The sequence below is a fragment of the Mycteria americana genome, chromosome 7 (genome assembly GCF_035582795.1).
Source record: "Mycteria americana isolate JAX WOST 10 ecotype Jacksonville Zoo and Gardens chromosome 7, USCA_MyAme_1.0, whole genome shotgun sequence".
In the NCBI taxonomy this organism is placed as follows: Eukaryota; Metazoa; Chordata; class Aves; order Ciconiiformes; family Ciconiidae; genus Mycteria; species Mycteria americana.
In genome coordinates this window covers 51,644,664-51,669,359 of record NC_134371.1, presented here as the reverse complement: position 1 = coordinate 51,669,359, position 24,696 = coordinate 51,644,664, and the positions used below count along the sequence as shown (strand labels likewise).

Sequence of the window (24,696 nt, the reverse complement as noted above, 5' to 3'; positions counted from 1 at the left end):
TGACACTTTTTTCACTTCTTTATTAAAAAAAAAAATCTCCCTTTCTTGTACCATGACAGTTTGAAAGAAAGCAGTGGTAGGAGTGCACTAAAACTGAAATACATAACCATTCGTAAGAGCAACAGGAGGAAATAGCGAACTGGTATTAGTGCATAAGTACCCCCTGCAAAACCGGATCCTAAGTCCAAATTCAGTTCCTCACAAGTTTGTTCCAGTTGAATGAGTAGCTATGCTGGGATCACGAGCTCTAATGCCTGCTGTTGTCTGTCTAGACAGCATTTCTGACATTTCCCCTAGACCATGGCAGGAAAGGGAATCTCCTGCTCATAGCCTCAGAGGAAGTGTATTTTCTATGCATCTGAAAATGTAAAACCTAACAAAAATTTCCTAGAGAGTTCATGCACACTTAGATTTCCATAAGTATTTGTAAACCTCTGCTTATAAACTAGTAAAAGATATCTCATATGTAAGGGCTTAAGCTTAAAATGAAGGCAGGTTTATGCTGAACTCTGAATTGGTGTGGCAGAGACATTTTATTCTGATATCCCTATGACAGTAACCTCCAGCAGAGGACAGAGTAGAAACTCTGGAGTATTAGTGTCTTTAAACACCACTGCTAACTCCCAAAGAGCCTGCTTGCTTATCAGAGGACTAAGCTGCCACTCCAATGAATGTTCCAGTATGAAGAAAATAACCATATAAAATGATCACCAAAAAATATAAATTCCAGTACCAGCATTCCTCCTGCAATAGTTTTGTCCAAATAAAATATACATATGTTTTATACAATAGGATTCAACTACTGCTTATCAGATTTGAAGTGAAGCTACAAAATACTTCGCTTTCTAATTGGGTTCGTATACATGCAATTACTTATAATCTATGAAAGATCACTTTGGGGAGTCGCATATACTTAACCAGTAACATAAAGCCTAAAGCCTTTCCTTCATTTTGCAGAAGCCTGCTTGTTGATGACAGAGGATTGGTTTTGGTGAAGGAGTAAAGTTAGAATATGCTATCAACACTATCACCTTAATACCTATTGAAAATGGTTTTTAAAATAAGTAAAAATCCATTCCTCACTGAGCTACTCAGTGTTTACTCTTGGTTTGGTGGCACTTTAAGCTTCCAACATTGTCCACCACCTACATAAATAGGAAAAAAACTATTTCCTACTTTAGATAAGCTGTAGCAATGTGACATAATTAAACCAATTGGGTTTTATTTTTACATCGTTATGCTAGACAGCTGCATTAGGTCTTTTTTTTTTTTTCCCCCCTAAAGAGGAACAACCCAGGTTATACTACCACACCTGGCAAGCAAATGGGAGCAAATGCCTTCCCCACACCTCTTTGAAATGTAGGTCAAGACCACTAGCTACCATTTTGAACACTCCATCGTACCAGCCACACATCACCAGCACCACAACCACAGATCAGCTCTGACACAACATCCATGTCTCATTAGCAAGCTCCTATTCACAGGCCCTGCGTTCAATCAGACAGTGTCCACAAGTTTTATTACTAACACACTTAATTCATCACCATACAGGACTGTTTCCTATAGTACAATTTCCAAGTGTCTTGTAAAGTTACTAAGCCTTTGCTCAAAAATTATTCTATGAAAAGCATTTTGCTACAAAGCAGATAGATATTCTCAAGATCTATCCCAAGGTTTCTCTACCCAAATCACATGGTACCTTGAAGTCTGCTTTCTACGCCGTTTAATAAACTGCCATGGAGTCTCTGCGACAGTCTTCACTTCAAGGTTAGGGCTTCATTAATCCTTCTCTCTTCAAACTTGAACCCTTTAAATGCTTGTGAACTTTGTTCCACTGTTCACTTCCTTTTGCCTAGCCATCAACTGGGCAAAAGCTTTCTATCTTTGATTCTTTTACTATTTGAATTAATCCTTCCAAACACAGGACAGCCAATGAACAAACTCAGTCCTTCCAACTTGTATTTTTTTAGTAGTAAGATATCTGTGATTTCAGGTGTAAGCATGCAGTGTTTCATGCAGAGACTTGCCTCCATTCATTTGCATACACATAGTAAAGTATACTGTATTTTGCTGCCTTGTCACATCTGCAAACATGTATCTTCTGGCCTCGTTTCCACTAGCTAGCTATAATGATACACAACCAATGAACTGACACAGGGCATACAGGTTCTAACAAACATATTTAAGGGTCACAACATACCTGCCGCATCACAAAACAGAAAACCCATTACATCGCATGTGTTTGGGCTTACTTCATCACCTCCATTTTGGTCACGTGACATACAGTGCTACTCATATGAAATACTGATCTCATGATAAAAGTGCCTATGTCTCCATCATATGATGAATTACAAGGTGAATACCCTTGTTCTTGCTACAGGATAGCATCCTCTGGTACACCCCCAAAGAAATTGTAAGATTTTCATAAAAGACAACAGCAAAAAGCATGCCACGCTAGTTATCCTCACCTGTGCATATCCAGCCCATTGGCTGTCCTTAGGCACCTAATCTGGTTGGGGCTAAAAAAAAATATATACACTTGATTTGTCAATTTTCCTGACCAAAACAGATTTCCCAACCGAACTTTCAAAAGTAGCCCAAGAAACAGAAGAGACAAAACATACACTCTAAGCCTGTTTCATACACATTACACTGGATTACCGGGACAGTGCAAAAGAACCGGACCTGCATGGGCTAAGGTTGTATAAAATCAAGAGTATAAAATAAATATACACACAGTTGGCACAAGCCATTCACATAACGACTCCATTTCAGAATACAGACAGACACAAATGACAGTTTTCTAACTGAGGCAAAGAAACCAGTATGTTTCCCATGCCTCCCTCGCACCTTAAAAAGCACATAACCCTGAGACAGAAATATTTTCTTCCAGCAAGTTAACAGCTTGTATGTGCACTAATAACAAAGCTTCTTAAAACAAATGACAGTGAGCACCTAAGATAAAGGAAACTTTGCCATTGTGTTGGACACCCACAGTTAAAACAAAACAACCACCAGAATACCTCCTGCCAAGGCTTCATAAATTCACATAGGTATTAATAAATATGTCCCAAAAACTTAGTCACCTAAGTCAACAGAGGTTCTGTGCCTACTTTTAGGCCCGTAATTACGGTTGACTATTTGCCCACTGACTGGCCCATCTTAGCTCATTATTGGGAATTTTGTAAACATACAAGCTAGATTTTCAAGGTTAGCTCCAGTATTTCATGTTTGTTTTCAGCGGGAACACTGAAGAAACTATAACCAACACTAAATGCTTAGAGAATATCTATGAATGTGAAATCTTCTGGTTTAAATGGATTAAAGGAGAGAGGAACTTTTCCTAAAGTTCATGGACAACATATAGAAGCATACTTAAATTAGTGCAATTCTAATAAAAGTGCTCAGAACTTACTGTATTCCTATTTAATCAACTTTAAACAGCTTCAGAGAAAATAAGAGCCATGAACTACTCTCCAGAACTCCATTAAAAGTACACAAATACATAAGGTATGACTACAAATTTAATTTAAGAAACAACTTGTCTTTATTCCCAGATTCACAAAACTAAAGAAAGTTCAGAGAACAAATAAAACAGAAAACAAAGAAGTTACAGCACAGAACAGGCCAACTTCTCCAAAATTAGACATCCGAATACCCTAACCAAAGCTATTCCATAACTATTTAAGCCTATCAGAAAATTGCTGGGAATTTACAATATTTAGAGGAAAAGAATGTGATATTTGTGTCTTTAATTTTTTATGAGGTATAGGCAGTCTTAAAACACTCAGATTTGCACTGAAGGGAAGACTAAAGAAAAGGTGAGGGGGTTTTAGGGTGGGTTTTTTATCGTTTTCTGGTTTTGGGGTTTTTTTTTTGTCTGGTTGCCTTTTTTACACTAATAGGTTTGTCCTATTAAAAACAAACTGTGAATTCTGAATAGAAAAGTAATGGTAACAAAAGGTAACACTTTAATATTTTTGTATTCTTTCAAATAAGCTGTTGATTAACATCATACAGATTTGGTTTTCATTTCTGAATGCTAAAATCTCCTTTAAGGCCAGGAAGAAATGCTAATGAATCTACAGCAGAAAGCATGAAGGAAAAGGACTACTTCAAGCATGTAGAAGACAGTGCACTCTCTCCTGCTGAAAATGGCATTCCAGAAGATGACTTAAAAAACTGAAAGAAAAGTTAAGGTAAAACTGTTTGGTGGAATGCAAGTGAAGTCACAGAGAGACTACTTTGAACCAAATCACCCTGGGTCCTAGTATTAATATTACTAAGTTGGAAGAAGACTTTGTTTTAAGATGATCATGGAAACCACAACACAAGGGATCAGTAATTAATCCTCCCTCCTTTATATTTACATCCTTTGAAAATAGTATGCATCAGCATGCTTCAGGACCAACTTACTAGATGGACCTAAAGCCAAGCTATTTTAAATATATTAAATAGAACTTCATTTAAAACAGCACCCAACATTCTGAACATCAAAATGATCACTTCATAGAAGTCAAACAAACCCACTTTTCTCTAAATGGCTTAACAGACAAAAAACTCTAACTCACCATTAACACTCCAAATGCCATGAAGAAGTTTTCTGCTGGGATACTGCAATACTTTTTATGCAAAAGTATAAACCCGTCTCTCTAATTCCTTAATGGACATTGCTGGACTTCTGAAGAAACTACAAAACCTGGATGTCTTCACAGTTTTACTAAATGTCAATACATTACCCTAAATATGGCCTTAATTTAGAACTTTGTATCTTGTTCCATAACACAATACTCTTACACTGGAAAACAATAAAAAAGATTTTAATTGTTTGTCTCTATATACATGTTTATAAAGATCTATCTGGATAGACAGGCAAAGGAACACACATAAACCATGCGCACACACACACACACAAAACTCCTGCCATGATTACAAAAAAACCCCCCTCCCACTATAACATTGCAATTTGTTTGGTTTTGACATAAATCCTTGCTAGACTACCTCCTGCACATCACCTTCTCTGCTCGAACTTCACTGGACCAAAAAATGGAAGGCAAATTCCCAAATTGTTGTTTTTAGTATCTAAAAGACATTTCTAAAAATAAATTATCACAGTACCTGTATGGTATTTTTAGAAATAGTGTGACACTTCAGTTATATAGAAACCTGAATGGTTTCTCCCAGGTATCATTTCTATTTTCGGTTCTATCCCTTGTGCAGAAATACGTTGTGTGCCTGTAAATGCACATTACTGCTAGTAAAATTGTGAAAAGCAACAGCAGTCTTAGAATTGCAGTAGAGACGTAGTCCAGGAAAAAATTGTTACCCAGGTCAAGCTGTTCCTCTCTTCTTCTCCAACGCTCACACAGGCCAGGAAAGGAACTGGACCTCTCTCAGCCACCAGCACTTTCTGCCACATGTATAGCAGTGAGAATCACAGTGAACTTAGCCAGTAAGTCTCACCACCTAGAAAATCTGGGAACAGGGGCTTGCCATTTACAGGAACATGGCACTGAATACTAGTGATGCACCTACCTTACTTCAAAACACTAACAAAAGTAAAGGTCTGTGAGAATCCGTGCTAAAGCAGCTAATGAGCAAGTCTACCACTTCTCATCACGTGCCACTATCATCCAATACATTCAAGGCTTTATAAGGACACAGAGAAAGACAATCACTATCCCAAAGCACTTACAAGAAAACAAGTCAGACAAAACAAACCTTCAGATGTTTCCCCAAAGCAAGGATGTAGAAAGAATATACAACAGACAGTATCTACAGTCATCTTTGGTTTATGTACCACACAAGCAACCTTTCCACCTCAATTTCATCAGCATTTCAGTTCAGTTTGCATACTAGACATGCAAACTCTACTCCCTCCCATTCTGTAATTGCTCCAAAGCCTCCAAATTTTTTCATCGCATCTTATCTAGGTTAATTCACTACCACATGTCCCCTCAACTTATCTTCCCCCTTTTTCCCCAGAAAAAAACTGCCACAACATAATTTTCGTTGTTGTTGTTAGTAAGTACCTGAGTAGGGGGCACTAACCAGTATTTTGTTCTCAACTTCCCAGAAGATGAAAAACTGTTTTTAAAGTAACCTCAGAGTTCTAACATTTATTATAATTTGTATATGATGCAGTTCTTTTCATTACATGCCACAGGTTCTCAGTTTTTAAGTGTTGCTCAAGAACAGAAAAGATTAGGTGATTTCACCGATGTCAATATATATATTAGAAAAAAGGAAGCAGAAGAGGACAGAGTACCCACTTCACTGTGGGAGAGAGCTGGGAGAAGCCAGCTGCAGAGCTGTCACTTCCCACTCCCTGTGATAGCACATACAATCAAGACTTTCTCACAGAAGATACACTCATAACAACTCCAGTGTTAAAACAACAAAAACCAGCACTTCTATATGAAGAAAAAAAGTTATTTATATTGGAACTTTTCAGGCAAAGGCTGTCCTCTGTTGAAAATATTGTTTCTAATATCAAGCCAACTTATAGTAACAACAACAACAACAAAAGCTTTCGGAAAAAATTCTCCCCTTCTGTGTCCTCCCCACCCATTACCACAGGGGAACACAGAATCTAGTGTCTTTGGTGAAGGCTCCTAAGAATATGCATAAGAATACACAGTTTCTTTGCAAACAAAATAATCAAATACAATAAACACTTCAATAACCTACAATCACTGTTTTAGTGGTTGGGAGCCTCATTTTAGGATATAAATTCTATAAAGTTCCTACCTCTTCTGACTGAAAAAAGATAAATTTGGAAAATTAAGTTAATACTGGAGATAGTTTCTGAAACTCTACAGCCACAAAACTGTTGTATGTGCCTACATTTGAAGATGAAGAAAAATATTGGCAACAAACATTATGAACATTAAAGGCTTTTTCAAAAAGTAGTTGTCAAGTATTATATCAAATAGATAGTGTTCCTAGGAGAGCTGAGTGGAATCAGAAGCAAACAGCAGAAATATTCAGAGGACAGCCACTCGAGAAGACAAAAACTGAAGTAAAAAAAAAAAAAAAAAAAGGCAGCCTACCAACCAGAACACTCTATGAAGAGCAGCAGAACAAAACAAAAAACAAAAACAAAACAAAAAAACCCAAACCATAACCACCACCCATCACCCCACTGACTGCAGCCAGACAAGAAACAGATACCTACCACTTCCTACCAGCAGCAGGCAAGGAGCAGTTTCAGAGCTGCCATGCTTTAGAAGCAGACATAACTAGTAGTTTTCCAAAAGCAGTCCCCTGACCTCCTGTTGTATGCCTTTGCTGGAAAGAAATTTTGGATGGAAAACCCATACCAGTCCCCATCAAAGAGCCAAACTGGGAAGGTAGATGGGATAAAGCACAACTCATGCTATCAATGCACCAAATTAGTATTCTGTGAAGAGGCAAGCAGGAGGGATTCATTACTACTTTTCAACGTTACAATGATTACATTTGTTAAGGAATTCCTCATTTCTTTCACTCAAACTAAAAAATGACGCATCAGGTAAATGTAGGTAAATTGTAGGTACGCCTGTAAATAAAGGTAAATTATACAAGACATATACCTTGCACCTTGTTTTGCCTGTGTTCTATCACTTTGTTGTGGGAAGTATTTTTACAAGGGAGTGCTAAGTTGGCCCAGAAAACAGAAAAGTTGCAATGATCTTGATCCCTGTCTTCAGCTACAGTTGGACAAATCAATAAGGCACCTGTAATTCCTTCCATCCTGTTTCCCAAGATGCATCCTTTCCCCCCCTTCTGCTGCTTTGTGAAGAACATTACCAAGTACTCATTTAAGGCAAGCAAAAACTGTAACAATGCAAAATAATGTCCCTTTATAAAAAAAAATCTGATTGCAAATATCTCAGACTTTTTAATTAAAAAGTCTATTAAAAAAGACTAGAGTCTTTTTAAAAAAAGTCTATTAAAAAGTCTATTAAAAGACTAGATTAAAAAGTCTGCAAATATCTTCTACCTTCTTTACTTTAACTCAGAAAAGAGTAAGACTGTACTCCAAACAGTCTCCAGAACTCCAAAGCTTTTATAAGTACAGTAAGCACCTAACTTGCAACTTTAAGCATATGGAAAATAGTTACTACACGCTAACAATAGGCATGAAATATTCCAAAGCCCAGCAATCTGACCTTTATTGTGATTTGAGCACGAGCTTCACATCCTCTGGATTAACTTTCAAGAAATACTGAATTACTAAATATCCCATCATCCTTCAACTAGTCAATTATATGCAAGATTAAGCACTCGGTATCAATCAATAAATGTCAACTAGAGATTTACCATTTCCAGTAGCTGGATTTAGTCACATCTGAAGCCAGCAATTCCCATACCAAGAGTACCACAATTACATCTACTGGAGTGAGAGTTCTCTGTATTACCAAGTTTGCTCAGAAATACTAAGTCAGTTAATTTAGTGCAACTAAAACCCAAAACTGCATACTCACTCTTAAGCCACTGTCTTTCCCCCCTTTAACCTCACTGGCAACCTAAGGGCGTTGCTGCAACATTTTATCAACATAACAGCTGCTGTGTACCATTGAACAGTGACAGAAATGCAGCACAACTGGATACTCATTTTTGTTTGGATTATTTTACTTCCTTACTTTTAGATTTAAAAAAGCTTGCTCTCCTTCAATGAAGCAACGCCACTTACAAGTAAATACCACAGAATTCGGGGTAGACTTTGTACCAAGATGAAATTCTCATTACATGACACTGCCTCGCACACTAGGTAACATGACTGATCCTGTGACTATCATGCTCTTTTCAATTTTTTGAAAAAACACACATTAGAAGTTTATGCAAATTCATTACATGGTCTTTCTTGACAGACAGCTATGATTTGAGCATCAAATTACACCTTGCAGCATTACTGTAGAGATGCACTGTATTTGTGTCCATTTTTACATAACCGGGGAAGTCAGAGTGACCATTTCACACCCTTGCCTATCAAAGAGAAGCCTTTCTACAGCTCTGTGAACAACACGGGCATGGCTTGTGTACCATCACTGCTTGTGTGAATGGTTCCTATCAACTGACACAAGTTTTGATTTAAGGGACACAATGTATACAGGCATGAAAGTGCATTTGCCTTTTTGGTTTTTTTTTAAATTAAACATGAAAAGGATATTTTTTCATGATACATCAAACTACATGAAATCCTTTAACCCAGATAGCCCAGCAGTATCTGTATGCACATCAGCCAGAATGACCAACATTCACAGTTTCCTTGGGTAACTTAAGCTCTTTTTCCAGTAGCTATATGAAGTTCGCATCTACACTGGGGAAAAAAAAAAAAGGCAGCAAGGAAAAATGTTAATTACCAAAAATCAGCTTATACTTAAGAGTGCTCAAGAAGATAAATGAACATATTTTTAGAGAAGACAGACTTGTTTTGGTTTATTTCACCAGGGATATCTTTATACTCTGAAGTTGGGTGGACACTAGTTTCATCTGAAGGAATTGGGCTTTGGAAGCTACACCAACTTAAACCAGTCTCAAAATCAATTTAAGTGAGTGCAACATTGTTCAGATATAACCTAATTTTATGAAATTATTTTCCTCCCAATCTCTGAATACATACAGTATAGTCACAATCCAGAGCACAGAGAGAACTAATTCAATTTGGCTTAAAATAACTGTAACAGAATAGTGCATTTGGTGTTAAAATAATAGAGGGAATAAAACAAGTATCTTAAGACAGTCCTCTAAAAGCCGCATCATTTGAACTTTGTTGAAGACAAGAAGTTGTTTGAAAATGTAAAAACATGAGGAAAGTGACTTATGAACTAGCCAAACAAACGCAGCCAATCAGCAACTGTTGAAAGACCTTTAATTCAAACCAACTTCAGGTGAAACTGCACAGCAAGTGACAACTATTCTGTATTTTTTCCAGTTTTAAGTTCTCGGATCTTTTGCAAGCTGGTAAAAAGTCTGAAAGTGTTTGAAATTATTAACTGTGTGTGAGCACGTGTGTGTTTTATTACTACGGATAATTTTATTCCCTTTTCAGCTCCGTTTTCTCCAGAGTTGACTTCAGAAGGCTTGAATAAAAAAAACTATACATGTTAGTAGGTTCTGCTAATACTTGCAAGTATAAGCACAAACTATTCCACAAGAAATTCCACTGACAACCCTTGAATTCAGTGTCCATATTGAAATTCAGCCTACACTGTTATTTTAAAGTGGAAGGCATTGCCACTATTGTTTAACATCCTGTTTATTCAATTGCTGATGCTCCTATTTAATCAATTGTTGCTGTACTAAATAACGTCACAAGGATGCTCTAAGTGATCAGTGCCTTTTCCTCCTACTAGCCAGGTCACCTGTTGAGATTTCAAGACAGTAATACTCTCTTTTAGCATTCCCTCATGAACTTTCATACACATTTTCCTACATGTATTCCTTCTAGTGCTACTCAGTATAAACTAGGTGCTGGACTTCATGAAACTAAAAAACAAAAAAAACCAGTCAGAGTAGTACACCTTTGCTCCGATTTTGTTACAGTGGTATTTGCCAAGGATTTTTTAAATATAAAAAATACCATACAGATTAGAGGAAACAAGAGAAAAAAATGTATCTACAAGAAGAGTTTTTTTGGTGAAGTTAACAATAAGGTTTTTTTCCTCCACAAAACTCCTGTTCCTTGGGTAAATGTTTTTTACTATAAATCCAATTTGAATGAATGCTAGACATCAGAAGAAACTATTTTAAGACAATATTTTGAAGGTTATTAATTTCAATTCCAGTTGTAATTCTTGTACAACTCTGCACCATATCCCTCTGCAGTTACATTAGACAGCTTTGCAACATCAGCTTTGATTATAAGTCAGTGTAATAGGATTGTCACACTGCACTGCTCCTCCATGCACTCTACTTAAACTCCTCTCCAGTAAGAAAATTGCTGCATTTTCTCTGCATCTAAGTGACCCACTAAAAGCTCCTCCAGATCTACTTTGCATTGTCTAATCAGTCCATTTATTCTGCCCTCAAGTCACCTGCCTTGCTCAAGTCAGGTAGTGAAGAATTCTACGCAGAAGAATCACATTAAATTACCAAAACTCTGAAGCACTTCACTCTTAACTGTGAAGAATCTTCTCTTTAGAGATTTGTTTTATCATTTGAATGAAAAATTACTTTGCAACTTGTATAAAAAAAAATTAACGTAATGCACAAACTTCTCAATAAAAGGTACAATTCTGTGGTGGAATTCCAGAGATGCTTATCAGCCTCTTAAGAGTGTCTGTCCCATGTGTTAATTCATTAATCTATACAACATGAAATGGCTTCTTACTCTAAAGTCTGGTGCACATTCATTCCCCATATGCGTCTGAAAGCTAAGTTCCATGACACAATCTTCATAATTAAATTATGTGCTAGAAGCGGGGGGAGGAATCAGAATGTATCACTGCAAATGAGATTCTGCTTAAAGGACCAGAGTTGTACAACACTGATGGGAACCTATTTTGATATGCCATGGTTGTTTTTTATTACCACTGTGACTTGTCCGTTTATAGCCCACACTACCCCAACAGAATTATTTCCAGTAAACTAAAGGTTACATATAAGCCATAAGAAGAAAGAAAACTTTCTAGATTTCAGATAGACTACACTGGTCAAGATGATGCTCATCACTGCAACCCGATATAACACAAACTTTGTCAGAGAAACAGCCAGACCCTGAAGCAGCTGGGAGCCCGAACACACAACTTGATACCTGAACTGTTAACTTTTCCTTCGCTGCTGTAAACCACCTCGGCTCCGGGAGCCCCGCGCACTGCAGACAGCGGCACTGCCCTCGGTACATAGGGCACAGCGGCCAGTCCCACGGCGGGCCAGGAACTTGCCAGCCCTTTGTAACAACACTGTGCATTTCAGAGCCGCCCTGCTTCATGCCGAGAAGGAAGGGAACGAAGGGCTGGGAGGGGATGGTAGGTTACCCCTGCCCCAGGGATAGCAGCAGGCAGTCCTTCCCGGGCTGACCGCGAGCCCGGTTGGGCAGCATATGTGGCGACCCGCACCAGGGAGGCGAGCGGCAGCGAAGCGGCGAGAAGCAGAGCGCAGGTCCGCCCAGCAGGACCCGCCGCGCCGCCCTGGCATGCCGGGACAGGCGGCGGGAGGGGACCCACGCCTGCCGGAGCCCCCCAGGGTGACCCCGGCCACCCGCGAGCGACAGCATCCTCCTGCCCCGGCCGCCCCTGCCGGCCGCAGCGACGCCGCGCGGGGCATTACCTGGCTCCCCGCGGCCCCGCGCTGCTGGCGGCCCGGCCCCGGGTGGCTCTCCCCGCGCCCTAGGCCCCGCCGCAGCGGCACCGGGCTGCCCAGCTCCTCCGCGCCTGGCAATGGCGGCGGCCCCGCTCCCCCCTCCCAGCTCCGCGCTCACTGGCTGCGCCGCTTCATGTGACCGAACAAAACCCTCCTCGGCACAGCCCTTTGTGTCCGGCCCGGCCGGGGCACCGGGGAGGCCGCTCGCCGGCTCGGGGAGGGGGCGAGGGGCGACGACGGGGACGGAGAGAGGCGTCAAGAAGGCCCGGGGAAGGGACCGCCTCGCCCGCCCTCTCTCCGCCGCGCCGCGCCACCGCCTGGGCCCGGCCACTTACCGCGGCGCGGGCGGCTGCGGCCGAGTCTCGCTGCCGCACCAGATCGGAGGCGGCCGCCATGTTCCCCGATGCGGCAGGATGGAGGCAGAGCCGCCCTCCCCGCCAACCGCCGCTAGGGCGGCCGGCTCGCCGCGCCCGCCTCAGCCCGCGCCGCCGCCGCCCCCACCCCCGCCTCACGCGGCGCCGCGCGGAGCGGCGCGCGCCCCCTCCCCTCCCTCCCCTCCCCTCCCGGCTGCCAGCGGGGGGGCGGGGGGGGAGGGCATTTAAAAAAAAAAAAAAAAAGCATAACGGGAAACTCACGGGCTCGCCGGGGTGTGCGTCACGCCGGGGTTACGTCCTGCGCGCGGCGTCATGACGTCATCGCGCAAGCTTCCCGGCCCCCCGCCACTCCGCGCGCGGCTACAGACACACGGACACACAGCCCCACACGCACACGCGTCCCGGGGGGCGGAGCGCGCATGCGTGCGGCCTTCCCGCGCCGCCGCTCCCCAGCCCCCTCCCGCAGCGAGCCGCTCGGCCGGGGGCGCGCGCGCCCCGCTTCCCGCCGGTGGCAGGTGTGCGACCGTTACCGCCGCGCGCGGCTCCCACAGGGCGGGCGGCAGCCCCGGCCCCGCAGGCCGGCCTCCAGCGGGTCCCTACCGGCAGGGCTCTGAGGGCAAGGAGGAAATGCCTCCCGCAGGCGGGAGGACGATTTCCTTAAAGACCTTTCTTCAGAAGGCAGGCTGCCAGCGCGGCTGCCGCCCGCCCGGCGCGGCCTCCCCTCACCTGCGCCAAGCCGCGCAGCGCGCTCGGGAGCGGGAAGTCGGAGTGTCAGTTGCTTGGCGGTGCCTTTCTCACAGAAAGTGGAAAACTAGGTCAAGTGCTGCAGGAGCTGTACAAAGGCGCTCGCCGTGCCAGTGAGAGAGACGGGCTCCTGCGACAAACCGCGGCTGGCGAACGGTGTGAGAGGGCAACAGGAAACCTGAGAGCAGAGAAGCGACGCGAGGAGAGAGACCACCCGGGGACTGTCAGTCCTTTCGGGGGGGCGGGAAGCTATGAGGTGACCCCGAGAAAGTAGAAGCATTCGGTGCCATTTTTTCTTCAGGTTAATGCTTCTGATGGCAAACCCGATTCAAAAGGGCAGGGATTCAGGGGAGAATAGTAAATGCGTAGAGACTGCTTTGATAAATTACTTTTTTTTTCTTCAGATTTGCTAGGCCCGGAGGATTTCACACTAGAGTGAGAAGTTGATTAAGGCAACGTTAGAGGTGTGAGCAATCGTCACTGCGAGCTCATGAAGACAACTGAGATTTCAGGAGAGAGGAAAAGGAAAAACACAGCGCATATAATTCAAAAGGGGGGAACAGGTAGAGCCAAGAACTGTCAATCATTGCAGCCTCTATTCCCAGAAAAGTATTGAAGCAAATAATGACACATCTTTAAGTACATGGTAGCTAATGAAGTGATAAGTTACAGCCAACATGGATTTGTCAAGAAAATCATATCAAACCAAACTCATCCCATGCTGTGACAGTATAACTGGCCTTGAATGGGAGTAGCGATAGATCTGTTACAGCTTGACTTAAGTAAGGTTTTTGACACCATCTCAGAGAACTCTTAATTGAGCGAGCAAAAGACATACCATAATGAAATGACCCTGCAGTGGTGGAAAATTACATCAGCAATGCTTCACTGTGAAAAATAGCAGGATATAGCAAATATGGTTCCTTGGAGATAGGTATGTCCTGAGTTTGGTACCAAGTCTAATTATGTGAATGACGGAGTGCAGTTTACATTGATTGGATTTGCCAACAATGCCAAACTGGCAGAGCTGGAAGCATGTTGCAGGACAAGAAAATAATTCAAAATGTTCTTGACAAACTGGTTGCAGAAATAGGATGCAACTGAATAAATACAAGTGCCAACTTCAGCATTTAAGTAGGAAAATAACAATTGCACAATTACAAGACTGGGAACAGATGAAGAAACACCAGGTCTTCAGAAAAGGGGCTAGAGATCAGAGTAGATCACAAACTGAACACGCATCAACAGCGTCACACCGTTGTGAAAAAAGCTGCAGTACAGAGAGATATGTAAACAGAACTGTCATATCTAGGACCTATGAAGAAATTCTCCTCATATTTAATACTGGTAAAGCCTCAGCTGTAATACTGTGTTCAGATTTGGGCTCTGAATTTCAAGAAAAAGTTCTTTCAAAAAAGTCCAATAGAAGGGAGTACAGGGAAGAGCAAAAAAAAAATCAAAATTTTTAAAAGACATGACCCTAATTGAACATAGGAATGCTTGAGATTTTTTAGTCTAGAGAATAAAAGACTATGGGGAGAAAAATACATTGTTCGCTAAATCCATTGCAGAGAGGACAAAAATTAACAGTTTCAAACTGCACCAAAAGAAATTTAGATTAGACATTAGGAAAAGTTTTACTATGATATGGATAAATAAAACTGGCATATATTCTCTAGAGGGTTCTGGAAACTTCATTAATATTTTTGAAGACTAAGTTAAATCTCCATAAGAAAATATCAGAAGCATTTGACTCTGCTGTGAAGTAATGGAAGCAGACTAGGCAATCATTGTTTTCAGCATCTTTTTCTGTAACTGCAGTTACTATCCAGCTATCTGTTCTGATCCTATTTTTTTCTGATAGAAATGAAACCCAGAGACATTTAAACATTTGATGTATTGGTGTGATATTATAGAATCATAGAATCGTTTAGGTTGGAAAAGACCTTTAAGACCATAGAGTCCAACCGTAAACCTAGCACTGCCAAGTGCACCACTGTACCATGTCCCTAAGCACCACATCTACACGTCTTTTAAATACCTCCAGGGATGGTGACTCCACCACTTCCCTGGGCAGCCTGTTCCAATGCTTGACAAACCTTTCGGTGAATCCTAATATGCAATCTAAACCTCCCCTGGCGCACCCTGAAGCTGTATCCTCTTGTCCTATCACTTGTTACTTGGGAGAAGAGACCGGCACCCACCTCGCTACAGCCTCCTTTCAGGCAGTTGTAGAGAGCAATAAGGTCTCCCCTCAGCCTCCTTTTCTCCAGGCTAAACAACCCCAGTTCCCTCAGCTGCTCCTCATAACACTTGTGCTCTACACCCTTCACCAGCTTCATTTGTAGTGAGGGGCCCAAAACTGAACACAGGATTCGAGGTGCAGCCTCACCACTGCCAAGTACAGAGGCACAATTACTTCCCTAGTCCTGCTGGCCATACTATTTCTGATACAAGCCAGGATGCTACTGGCCTTCTTGGCCACCTGGGCACATATTCATTCAGCCGGCTGTCGACCAACACCCCCAGGTCCTTCTCTGCTGGGCAGCTTTCCAGCCACTCTTCCCTAAGCCTGTAGCATTGCATGGGGTTGCTGTGACCCAAGTGCAGGACCCAACACTTAGCCCTTGTTAAACCTCATACAATTGACCTTGGCTCATTGATCCAGCCTGTCCAGATCCCTCTGTAGAGCCTTCCTCCCCTCAAGCAGATCAACACTCCCACACAACTTGGTGTCGTCTGCCAGCTTACTGAGGGTGCACTCGATCCTCTCATCCAGATCATTGATAAAGATATTAAACAGCACTGGCCCCAATACTGAGCCCTGGGGAACACCGCTTGTGACTGGACGCCAACTGGATTTAACTCCATTCACCACAACTGTCTGCGCCCAGCCATCCAGCCAGATTTTACCCAGTGAAGAGTACGTCCATCCAAGCCATGAGCAGCCAGTTTCTCCAGGAGAATGCTGTGGGAAACAGTGTCAAAGGCTTTACTAAAGTCCAGGTAGACAACTTCCATAGCCTTCCCCTCATCCACTAAGTGGGTCACCTTGTCATAGAAGGAGATCAGGTTAGTCAAGCGGGACCTGCCTTTCCTAAACCCATGCTGACTGGGCCTGATCACCTGGTTGTCCTGTATGTGCTGTGTGATGGCACTCAAGATGATCTGCTCCATAACCCTCCCCAGCACCGAGGTCAGGCTGAGAGGCCTGTAGTTCCCTGGTTCCTCCTTCTGGCCCTTCTTGTAGATGGGCGTCACATTTACTAACTTCCAGTCAACTGGTGTAGATATCCCCTTTGGGAGTCTTCGTCATGTTACATTCTGTATAGCTGTGTGGCAACGTATGTCACATGCTCAGCTAATTTGCTACTTTATAAACTTCATCTATCACTATAAATTCCACATTTAAAAATGATGTGTTTCTTAGTGCTCACATGTAACTAGTGTGAATCAAAGATTTTGCTTTTCTTTGGTTTTTTCATGGTACCAGAGATGAATTTTCCCCAGAATCCATTAAATTTTTGGGTTTCTCTGGAGTTTGCCAGTTAGGACAAGGCAGTGTGAATGGTTTATGTTATGGGACTGAGACCCACCAAACTCATCTCATTAGAGATGACTAAAAGGCCATTAAATAGGCCAATTTTTAATCTCCACTGAGTTAGACTGAATTCAAACTGATAGCCCACAGGCAAAAGGCTATGAATTTCATTAACAGTACCCTAAAGCACTCAGTCCCCTAATGAATGCTAATGTTATTCTTCTGAGAATTAAGCTTGTTTTCTGAAAAGATACATTTATAAAATCAAGTTCTGATATTTTGGAGCATGTATGGGCAGTTTTCCACTGCTCTTAAACACAAGAAACATTATCATCTCCTGCAATCCACAGATTTCTTCTAAGATTCTTGGTCATATGTGCTCCATGCTAACCCAAATACAAACAATAAAAACATGAAAAAGCAAATATTAATACTACCCCTATGCTTCTTGCTGCATCATATATTTTATTGTACCCAATTATTTTAAAGTCATCACACTTACATATATTTTGTCCCCTAGCAGCTAATTTTTACGCAACAGCAATTCTTGCTTCAATTCTGCAATTAATAGTTGAAGGAAAACACCAAATTCTATAAAAGCACTAAGTGATAGAAGAAGATGCAGTGTTTTATTGTATTTCACATCTATTTGTGAACAAGTAAAATGGTTAGCATCAGGAAATCTGAACAGTTCTGTACAGTTCAAATGCTGGCAAATCTCCCAATTTTATTAAGAGTTTAAAGATATCTAGCACTTCGTTTAATGCCTCAGCTTACTGCTTGAGCTAAAAGGGCCAATTCCATAAGCAGTAGTGGACTCTCTAGAAAATGCTTATGATCCACACAATCTGTGGATCCAAAGAAAAATCCACACTTGGTGTGAATTCATGGAGCACATAACTGCAACATTGCATCAAAATGGCAGTGCAGTGAAAAGATTACGTCCAGTTGTGTCAGAACTCATTTTGATTTCTAATTCCACCAGCTTTGCCACTTATGCTTATAGTATGTGAAAGGTAGTAGACAATCTTAAAGGTTGCATGTTGGATTAAGAAGACTTGAGAAATATACACAAAATGATGCAAAATGGGGATTGCATGTGTGCATGAAATAGAAATTTTAGGACCAGCCTCCAATGAGGCACTCTAAGATCAGTGGAAGAACGTGTGCGGCCAGTAAAGGATCATATGATACGATTCTTGAAAATTAAGCCAGCTATTGCACAGCTGGCTTTTTGTTTCCAGGAGTTCTGCCTGTCCCCTGTATTATTTCTCCACCAATGGAGTCAAGGCCCAATAATGGTTAAAACAGCATTTGAAAACCTCTTGAGAGAAGGTTGCTACCTGCTTCCTCTTGGTCTTCAAAATGGTTATGAAAAGCTTAAACCAAGGCAGGCTCTTTCATGTCAGCAGCAAAATACGATTAACTGAAACCAATTTAGAAACTGTTTCTTCATATAAACATTTTTGTAGCTGAAGCTGCAGAGGGAGAGTTGGAGCAGGTCTAAGCTGAAGCATTTTGAATGAAAGAAGATTGCAAATGCCTCCTTGTAACACACACAGCAAAATCCCAAATGCCTGGAGGGAAAAACTTTTTAATGATAATTTCTTACATTGATATAGCACCTTTTATTCCCTAGGACCCCAAGCACTTCATTAACTCTATGCAAAAAGCTTCACCGTGGAAATATAGCCACTATATGCATCATTCTTTGAAAATTTCATTTTCAGTTGACACATTTCTTTCAATAACAAAATATTCTGCTTATCCTGTATATAGCAACCAAAACAACAACAGATAAAAGATTAAATTATATAGTTTTGAGCTGTAGAACAATTTAAGCCTGTATGATTTTCAAAATAGCAATGCATTCATGTAATGGATACATTGCATTCATCCCATCCATTTCCCCTCTCCATTTACTACTTTGATCTCATCTTTATACCGTAGCCTTTGGTAGAAAATTTTGTCTTCCATAACATTTTCAAAATTGAAATAATCCTTGATGTCTGAATTTCAGACAAAAATGACTTTTATAGGAAAAAGTAGCATCTTTTATTAAATCCACTACTATAAATTGAAACAGTAGAGAAGTTTTTGAGTACCCAAGACATAATGCTGTTTTTTTCAGCTAAGAAAGTTTTTTGCATAAAATATCTTACCTTTACCTATAAAGTTTGTCTTGTCTTTGCCCTTAGACCCTCATAACTACAAAAACAAGGCCCCAGAAACATGATGTGAAAGATATCCATGTGTTATTGCTCAACTTGCCACAGAGTTTTTCTTTTCATCCTACAGAGATGTTTCCAGTTTCTTGGCCTTTCTTACAAAGATATAGTACTCATTTCACCGATATCAACAAATTTAGGAACTCGATGTACTGGTTGTTTCAACAAAGACTAATTAACAATATTTCCATTGACATTTTAGAAGAACTAATAACAGATTGAATTGGAGCAGTTTGATTTATTTCAACATTGTAAAAATTGAAAGAGGAAAAATGACTTTTCTTAACTTTTTTTTGTTGTTTGAGCATTGATTCATGTTTTGTTGGCTTGCTTGTTTCACAGGCTCTTTTGAAATACAGTTGTCAACATTAATTAAAGAGGATTGTCTAGTATTGTCTATTTTTCAGACAGAATAAAAAATATATTTTATTTATACTATAAATTTAGTCTCTGCTATAAATCAAGATATTCTAGTCGTCTTTGTCAGTATCAATTGCACTTTTAGAATTGCCAGTAAAACAATAAGAGGGCAGTAAGACTGTATAGGTAAGATTATACGCCATTAAAACCTATGGCTTTCTTAACAGTAATCCCAAGGTAACGTTAGTCCTGAAATAAAACATTTTGCAACGGAAGAATATTTAGAAACTCTACCTAGGGAAATATTACTGCTTGCCACTGTTCATTGCCTTTAGGACTGTCGTACTGTTACAAGTGTTTTAAGTCTCCCAGCTAGGAAAAGATTTCCCACATTACATAACAAAGACAACTGGCACTCTTGTTTTCCCATCGCTAGGCTTCTGTCCGTAGGCACCAGTAAGAAAATACCGTGCCTGTCGCTCAGACCTGCTCCCCTTGGCTAGGCCTGCACTAGCAATCACAAAACAGCTTTTGTCAGGAGGGCAGCAGCTCCGTACCCAGCCTCCCACAGTTGTCTCCTGTGTTCAGTCTCACCACTAAGGAGTGTTATTGTCATCTGCCACTGCTCAGAGAGGAGCAGCTGCTGGGGCAGCAGTGTCTGCCTGGCACGCAAGGCTCCATTCTTAGCTGCTCCTCAGGTACCGCCATAATAAATGTTATCAGTTAACAAATCCTGGCTTAATTATAAATAGTAATTAATTAACCTCGGTCTTTATGCTTATTTTCTTTTATCTTGCGTTATTCTAATTCACCCCATATTAAAAAGATGATAGTTAAGCCTACACCTTTGTTCCCTTCAGGAGGATCTGACGCCTCTCTCCTCATGTCTGAGTTACTGAGCTCAAGTCTCGCAGAATTCAAAGATCACAAGAAAGCAGGTTAGTGTAGGAAAATACCACCATATATTATAGCACCGACCTTCTTAAAAACAACAATGTATTGCCTTGGAGGGTTGCCATTTGCATCATGCACAGGAAGTATTAATATATGAAAATATGCTATGAGCAACAAAACAATAACAAATTTCTTCCTGAGTCTGTTGATGACTTATAATTTAGTGGGAGAGGAAGAAAGCTGTGGCAATAAACTGGCCTTCAATAGATGATGGAAAGGACCTAGATATAATAGGTATAAATTATCATAGCTCTGCTTAACCCAGTCTGATGATTCAGTTCACATTATAGTGCCGAAATGACACACAGAGAGAATACAAAGATAGTCATTTCAAGTTCCCTGTTTCAGGTGTCACACTGGTAACCTTAACATATCCCTGTAGAGGACAGGGCAGAAGAGTCCAGCTCCTACCACTGTCGACCACATGCCTGACCTTCACCATGACTGTCCTATGCTGGCAAACTGTTACTGATGAGAAGGAAATTGCACTAGGACCTGTAGAGTGCCATGTTCTGGTCTCCTTCTAGTTGTGTCACACCCCACTTCTCCCTACACCCACCTCTGTGACTAGCATTAGGGTCACACCCACGTCTACAGCATACATTAGAGACCTGAGCAATGGTAATGTGGGGAAGTAGCGACAATAATCATTTCAGGCACATTCCATCTCCAAATTTGTGACTTCTACATGTCCCAGTGAGGGACACAGATAGCACATGGGGAAAGTCACCTCCCTCAGCTGAACACCATTTCAACACCCTTACAAAAAGGAAAAGGTTTTGGCAGTCAACCTCCACCATTTCTGTACTTCAAAGTCATCTGGCCAGATGGAAGTCAGGACAAAGGTCCAAGTGAAGACATCTTCACCAAAAACCTTTGCCTTTAGAACCAAGTACCATGTTTTAGCAGCCCTTGAAAAATGAACAGCATCTCTCAGTTGTCAATGTCATTGACAGTGTATTAGTATAACTACATACCAGGCAGGATTTCAAACCGCCTTCTTTTCCCCCCAGCTTCCTACTGTTCTGCCTGGTAGGCAATTGCTATGTCAGCAATTGCGATTTCTTTCATTAAGTCAGATGGACGTACACCTTCTTGTCCTTATGCTTGACACAAACAACTACATAAATCTTTATTATTATTTGTTTGTAAAGCACCAGAGGTTTGTGTATGGGAAGACATAATAATCGTATCTAAAGAAGAAGTAAAGAAAGCAAAAAAGCACTTTATTACTATTCATGTGGAAGTACTGAGGAACTTATTTTGTGTTTAGGTAAGATCATAGCAGCAGAAAGTCTGTTTGATATGCCATATCTTCTGTTTGTTTCTTAATTGTAAGGAGTTTGGTTTTGATCAAGACAATTAATTATGAATATAGCTGAGTTTTCTAACATCAGAGATAAAGCTTAAAAAAACTACAAAAGCTTTTTAGAGTATATTGTACTGTATAGATAAGTATATATCTTCAGTGCATGCAGACAGACATCTTTGTAATTGAATCCTGAAAAGGAGGGGAAAAAAACCTATATAAAACTGTGATAGTTTTACACAGTCTTAGAGTTAATATGCAGTTTTGAAATATTATTTATCAGATTCTGTGGTTGCACAGAATCAGTACATGGCATGGTAGGTTGACAAAAATGAAAAGAGCAAGTTACAACGTAAAGTTGTTACAATGCAAGTTTTGTTACCCAATAACTTTTTTCTTTCCAACCTCTCTGCCAGTCCCTCTCTATGCCAACAGAGGATAAGTATCTCCTAGCTCCTCAGCTTGGCCACATCCATTACCACTCATCTGCCAACAAGTATCTTCAGTGCAATGATCAGAGCTATATTAAAACTTTTGCTTCTCTCTTATATGCTGCTTCTCTCTGAAATACTTAATCCAGTATTTCCAGATCACATCCCGCCTAAACTCTCAGATGAATTATTTTGAACAGCAGTTCATTTGCCATTATCCCGTTCAGGAAACACTGTCTTAGGTTTGGGATTTGCAGGCAGATATCTTGTATTGTAATACTACTGCTTTTAGTGTGAAGCTCATAGGAACATAAAATGTCTCATTATAAGCTCAGTGAAATAGCTGTGAAGACTTTAATCAGTTTTCAACCAGGCTCAAAGAAAGAAAATTCTAGCATGAATTTTCCTAGTAATAGAAATCTACATATTTAAAATAACTGTAAAATAGTTATTTCAGTATCCTGGAATGCATGCTGAGTAGAGGTTTCTCAGACAACAGAAAGAATGAAGAAATGTAGAAGAACAGTCATGTTCACTTTTAAAAATTGTCCCAGTTTCACAGCCCTTCGCTCTTGTTTCCAACAATGTGTTCATAGGTCAGCGTGTGGAAATGGACTCAGGTAAGGCTTTGGAAGTGTATTTTTAGTTAGACCATGCAGATAATTCATAGAGTAAAAATGGGGTATCTGTAAAAGCAGAAATAGTCAGCGGAGTAGTTTCATTCTGGGAATTTCAGCAAAAGAAGCTATGTCTGAACACTCTCAGGAAGCACTCAGATCTATCTACTAGTATATCAGATGTGTCTCTCTAATTCCACCCCAAGTATATTAAAATTCCTTTTTAAGAACTTATGTGTGAATTGTCATTCAAATATACCTCTGGCTTTGAGTTACAATGTTTATATTCTGCTTTAAAACAGCAGAACAGTTTTTACTTACTCTGCGCAAAAGACAATCCTGATTTTGAATCTTAACAGGAGCCAGATAATGGTGGTTTAATATTTCATGTAGATGTCTTAATCAGCAAATCATTTAAGCCAATCAATGTAAGACTCAGAGTACTTTAAAAAGTATCCTATTTACGAATAAGCAATAACCATGTTTTTGTCACATTTTATCAATTATGCTTTCTAAAAGAGGAGGGTGTCATCACATTTGTGATAGTACATTAGGAAGCTCAGGTTTTCACAATGACTGTTAAAATGGCACATGCTGGGGAAAACAGTGCTTATTAGGATTAATTTAAGACAATGGGTACTCACTAAGCATGAATTGTATATGATCACTTCCATCGTTAATGCTTTATAGTTTATCTCATCCTTTAAAAAGAAATAATTACATATTGAGAATTCTTTTTTTTCCTGACAGAGCTGACAGAATTTAAATCCCAAGCCCAAGGAAGGAGAGCAGGGGCTCAAGGCATGCAGCACTCCTGTGCTGCAGCAGGACAGTGCAGCAGGCAATTCAGGCCAGTAAGGGCTATGAGGAACAGCGACAGTCCGTCCTTTCAGGAGTTTCAAGTAGTAGGCTGTGTAAAATTAATGATGCCCAACTGTCAAAGCTTGTGTTGATCAAACAGCTCTCCAGCACGCTGAGAGCAGAGAGGCTGAGAACACCACCTGAGAGGACATACTGCTTTTGCTGCGTAGGACCCACCAACATGAGTTCATAGTGCTTCATAGTAGTTCAGGGGGCTGATACCTAATGTTAGCAAGAGGGCAGGGCTGGAAATGATGGTGAACCTTCAGGACACAGAGCCACCATTTCTGACCCCAGGCATATGTTAGCCTAGGCCCTTTTATATTCCTCCTGCTGAAAAGGGTCACTGTAAAGTACAGCTTGGAGGGAACAGCTAGTGGAAGAACCCTTGAAGGCAGAGATGCTGGGAATCAAGGTATCTGCACAGGGGCTGCCCCTACATGCTGTGTTAGGTCTCCAAGTCTCCTAGACACATCTGCATGGCACAGTGAATGAGGCACATCTATCCAACAACATCAGCAGGATACCATGAAGCCTTTCTAGTACTCATGTGACATCAGCACATTTGTACCACATACAACCTGCAAGCTACACACCCCTACCTTTACGTAAAAAGCCTTACCAACGACCACCCTTCTGATCTTGCTGCAGTAGGCTGTTGATCCCTCCCCTGGGACAGCGAGCACCTCTCTGGTCTCTCACTCCATTCTGGGATGACCCACTCAGGCCTTCACTTCAGAAACAGACTCTGTAGTGCTCTCCTTTTGCTTTGCAGACAATATGGAGAAGGATGTCACTCTTCCTTCTGGGAAGGAAGGTGGCTGCTCCTCCTCTGGGTTGACAGAAGCAAGAAAGGCTTGGCTTGTAGCTGCAGCCTCCCAAGCGTGGAGGAAGACTGGCTGTGAGAAGGCCAAAGTGTTTGCAGATGGCAGCCCAGGGCCAGGTGGAGCAGGCTGGGCTGAGGAGATGATGAGGGCATGTCACTGTAA

General features: G+C 41.2%; 1 protein-coding gene across 23 annotated transcripts in view; it reads right to left on the bottom strand.

Annotated features, from left to right (window-relative positions):
* ZNF644 (zinc finger protein 644) overlaps window positions 1-24,696 on the bottom strand; it is an 82,133-nt gene that overhangs the window by 41,517 nt on the left and 15,920 nt on the right. For 6 of the 23 annotated variants that reach the window (XM_075508406.1, XM_075508410.1, XM_075508422.1 and 3 more), the window contains exon 1: window positions 12,256-12,368. The exons of 2 other annotated variants lie outside the window; for them this stretch is intronic. Coding sequence is in view for 2 of the 21 variants with exons in the window: in XM_075508403.1 (XP_075364518.1) it covers window positions 12,924-12,976 (53 nt within the window). In the remaining 19 variants the exon portion in view is untranslated. Of the gene's footprint in view, window positions 1-12,255; window positions 12,369-12,623; window positions 12,778-12,923; window positions 13,070-24,696 lie in introns of those variants that run through there. 15 more of the 23 variants (XM_075508404.1, XM_075508414.1, XM_075508408.1 and 12 more) reach the window with 9 other exon arrangements.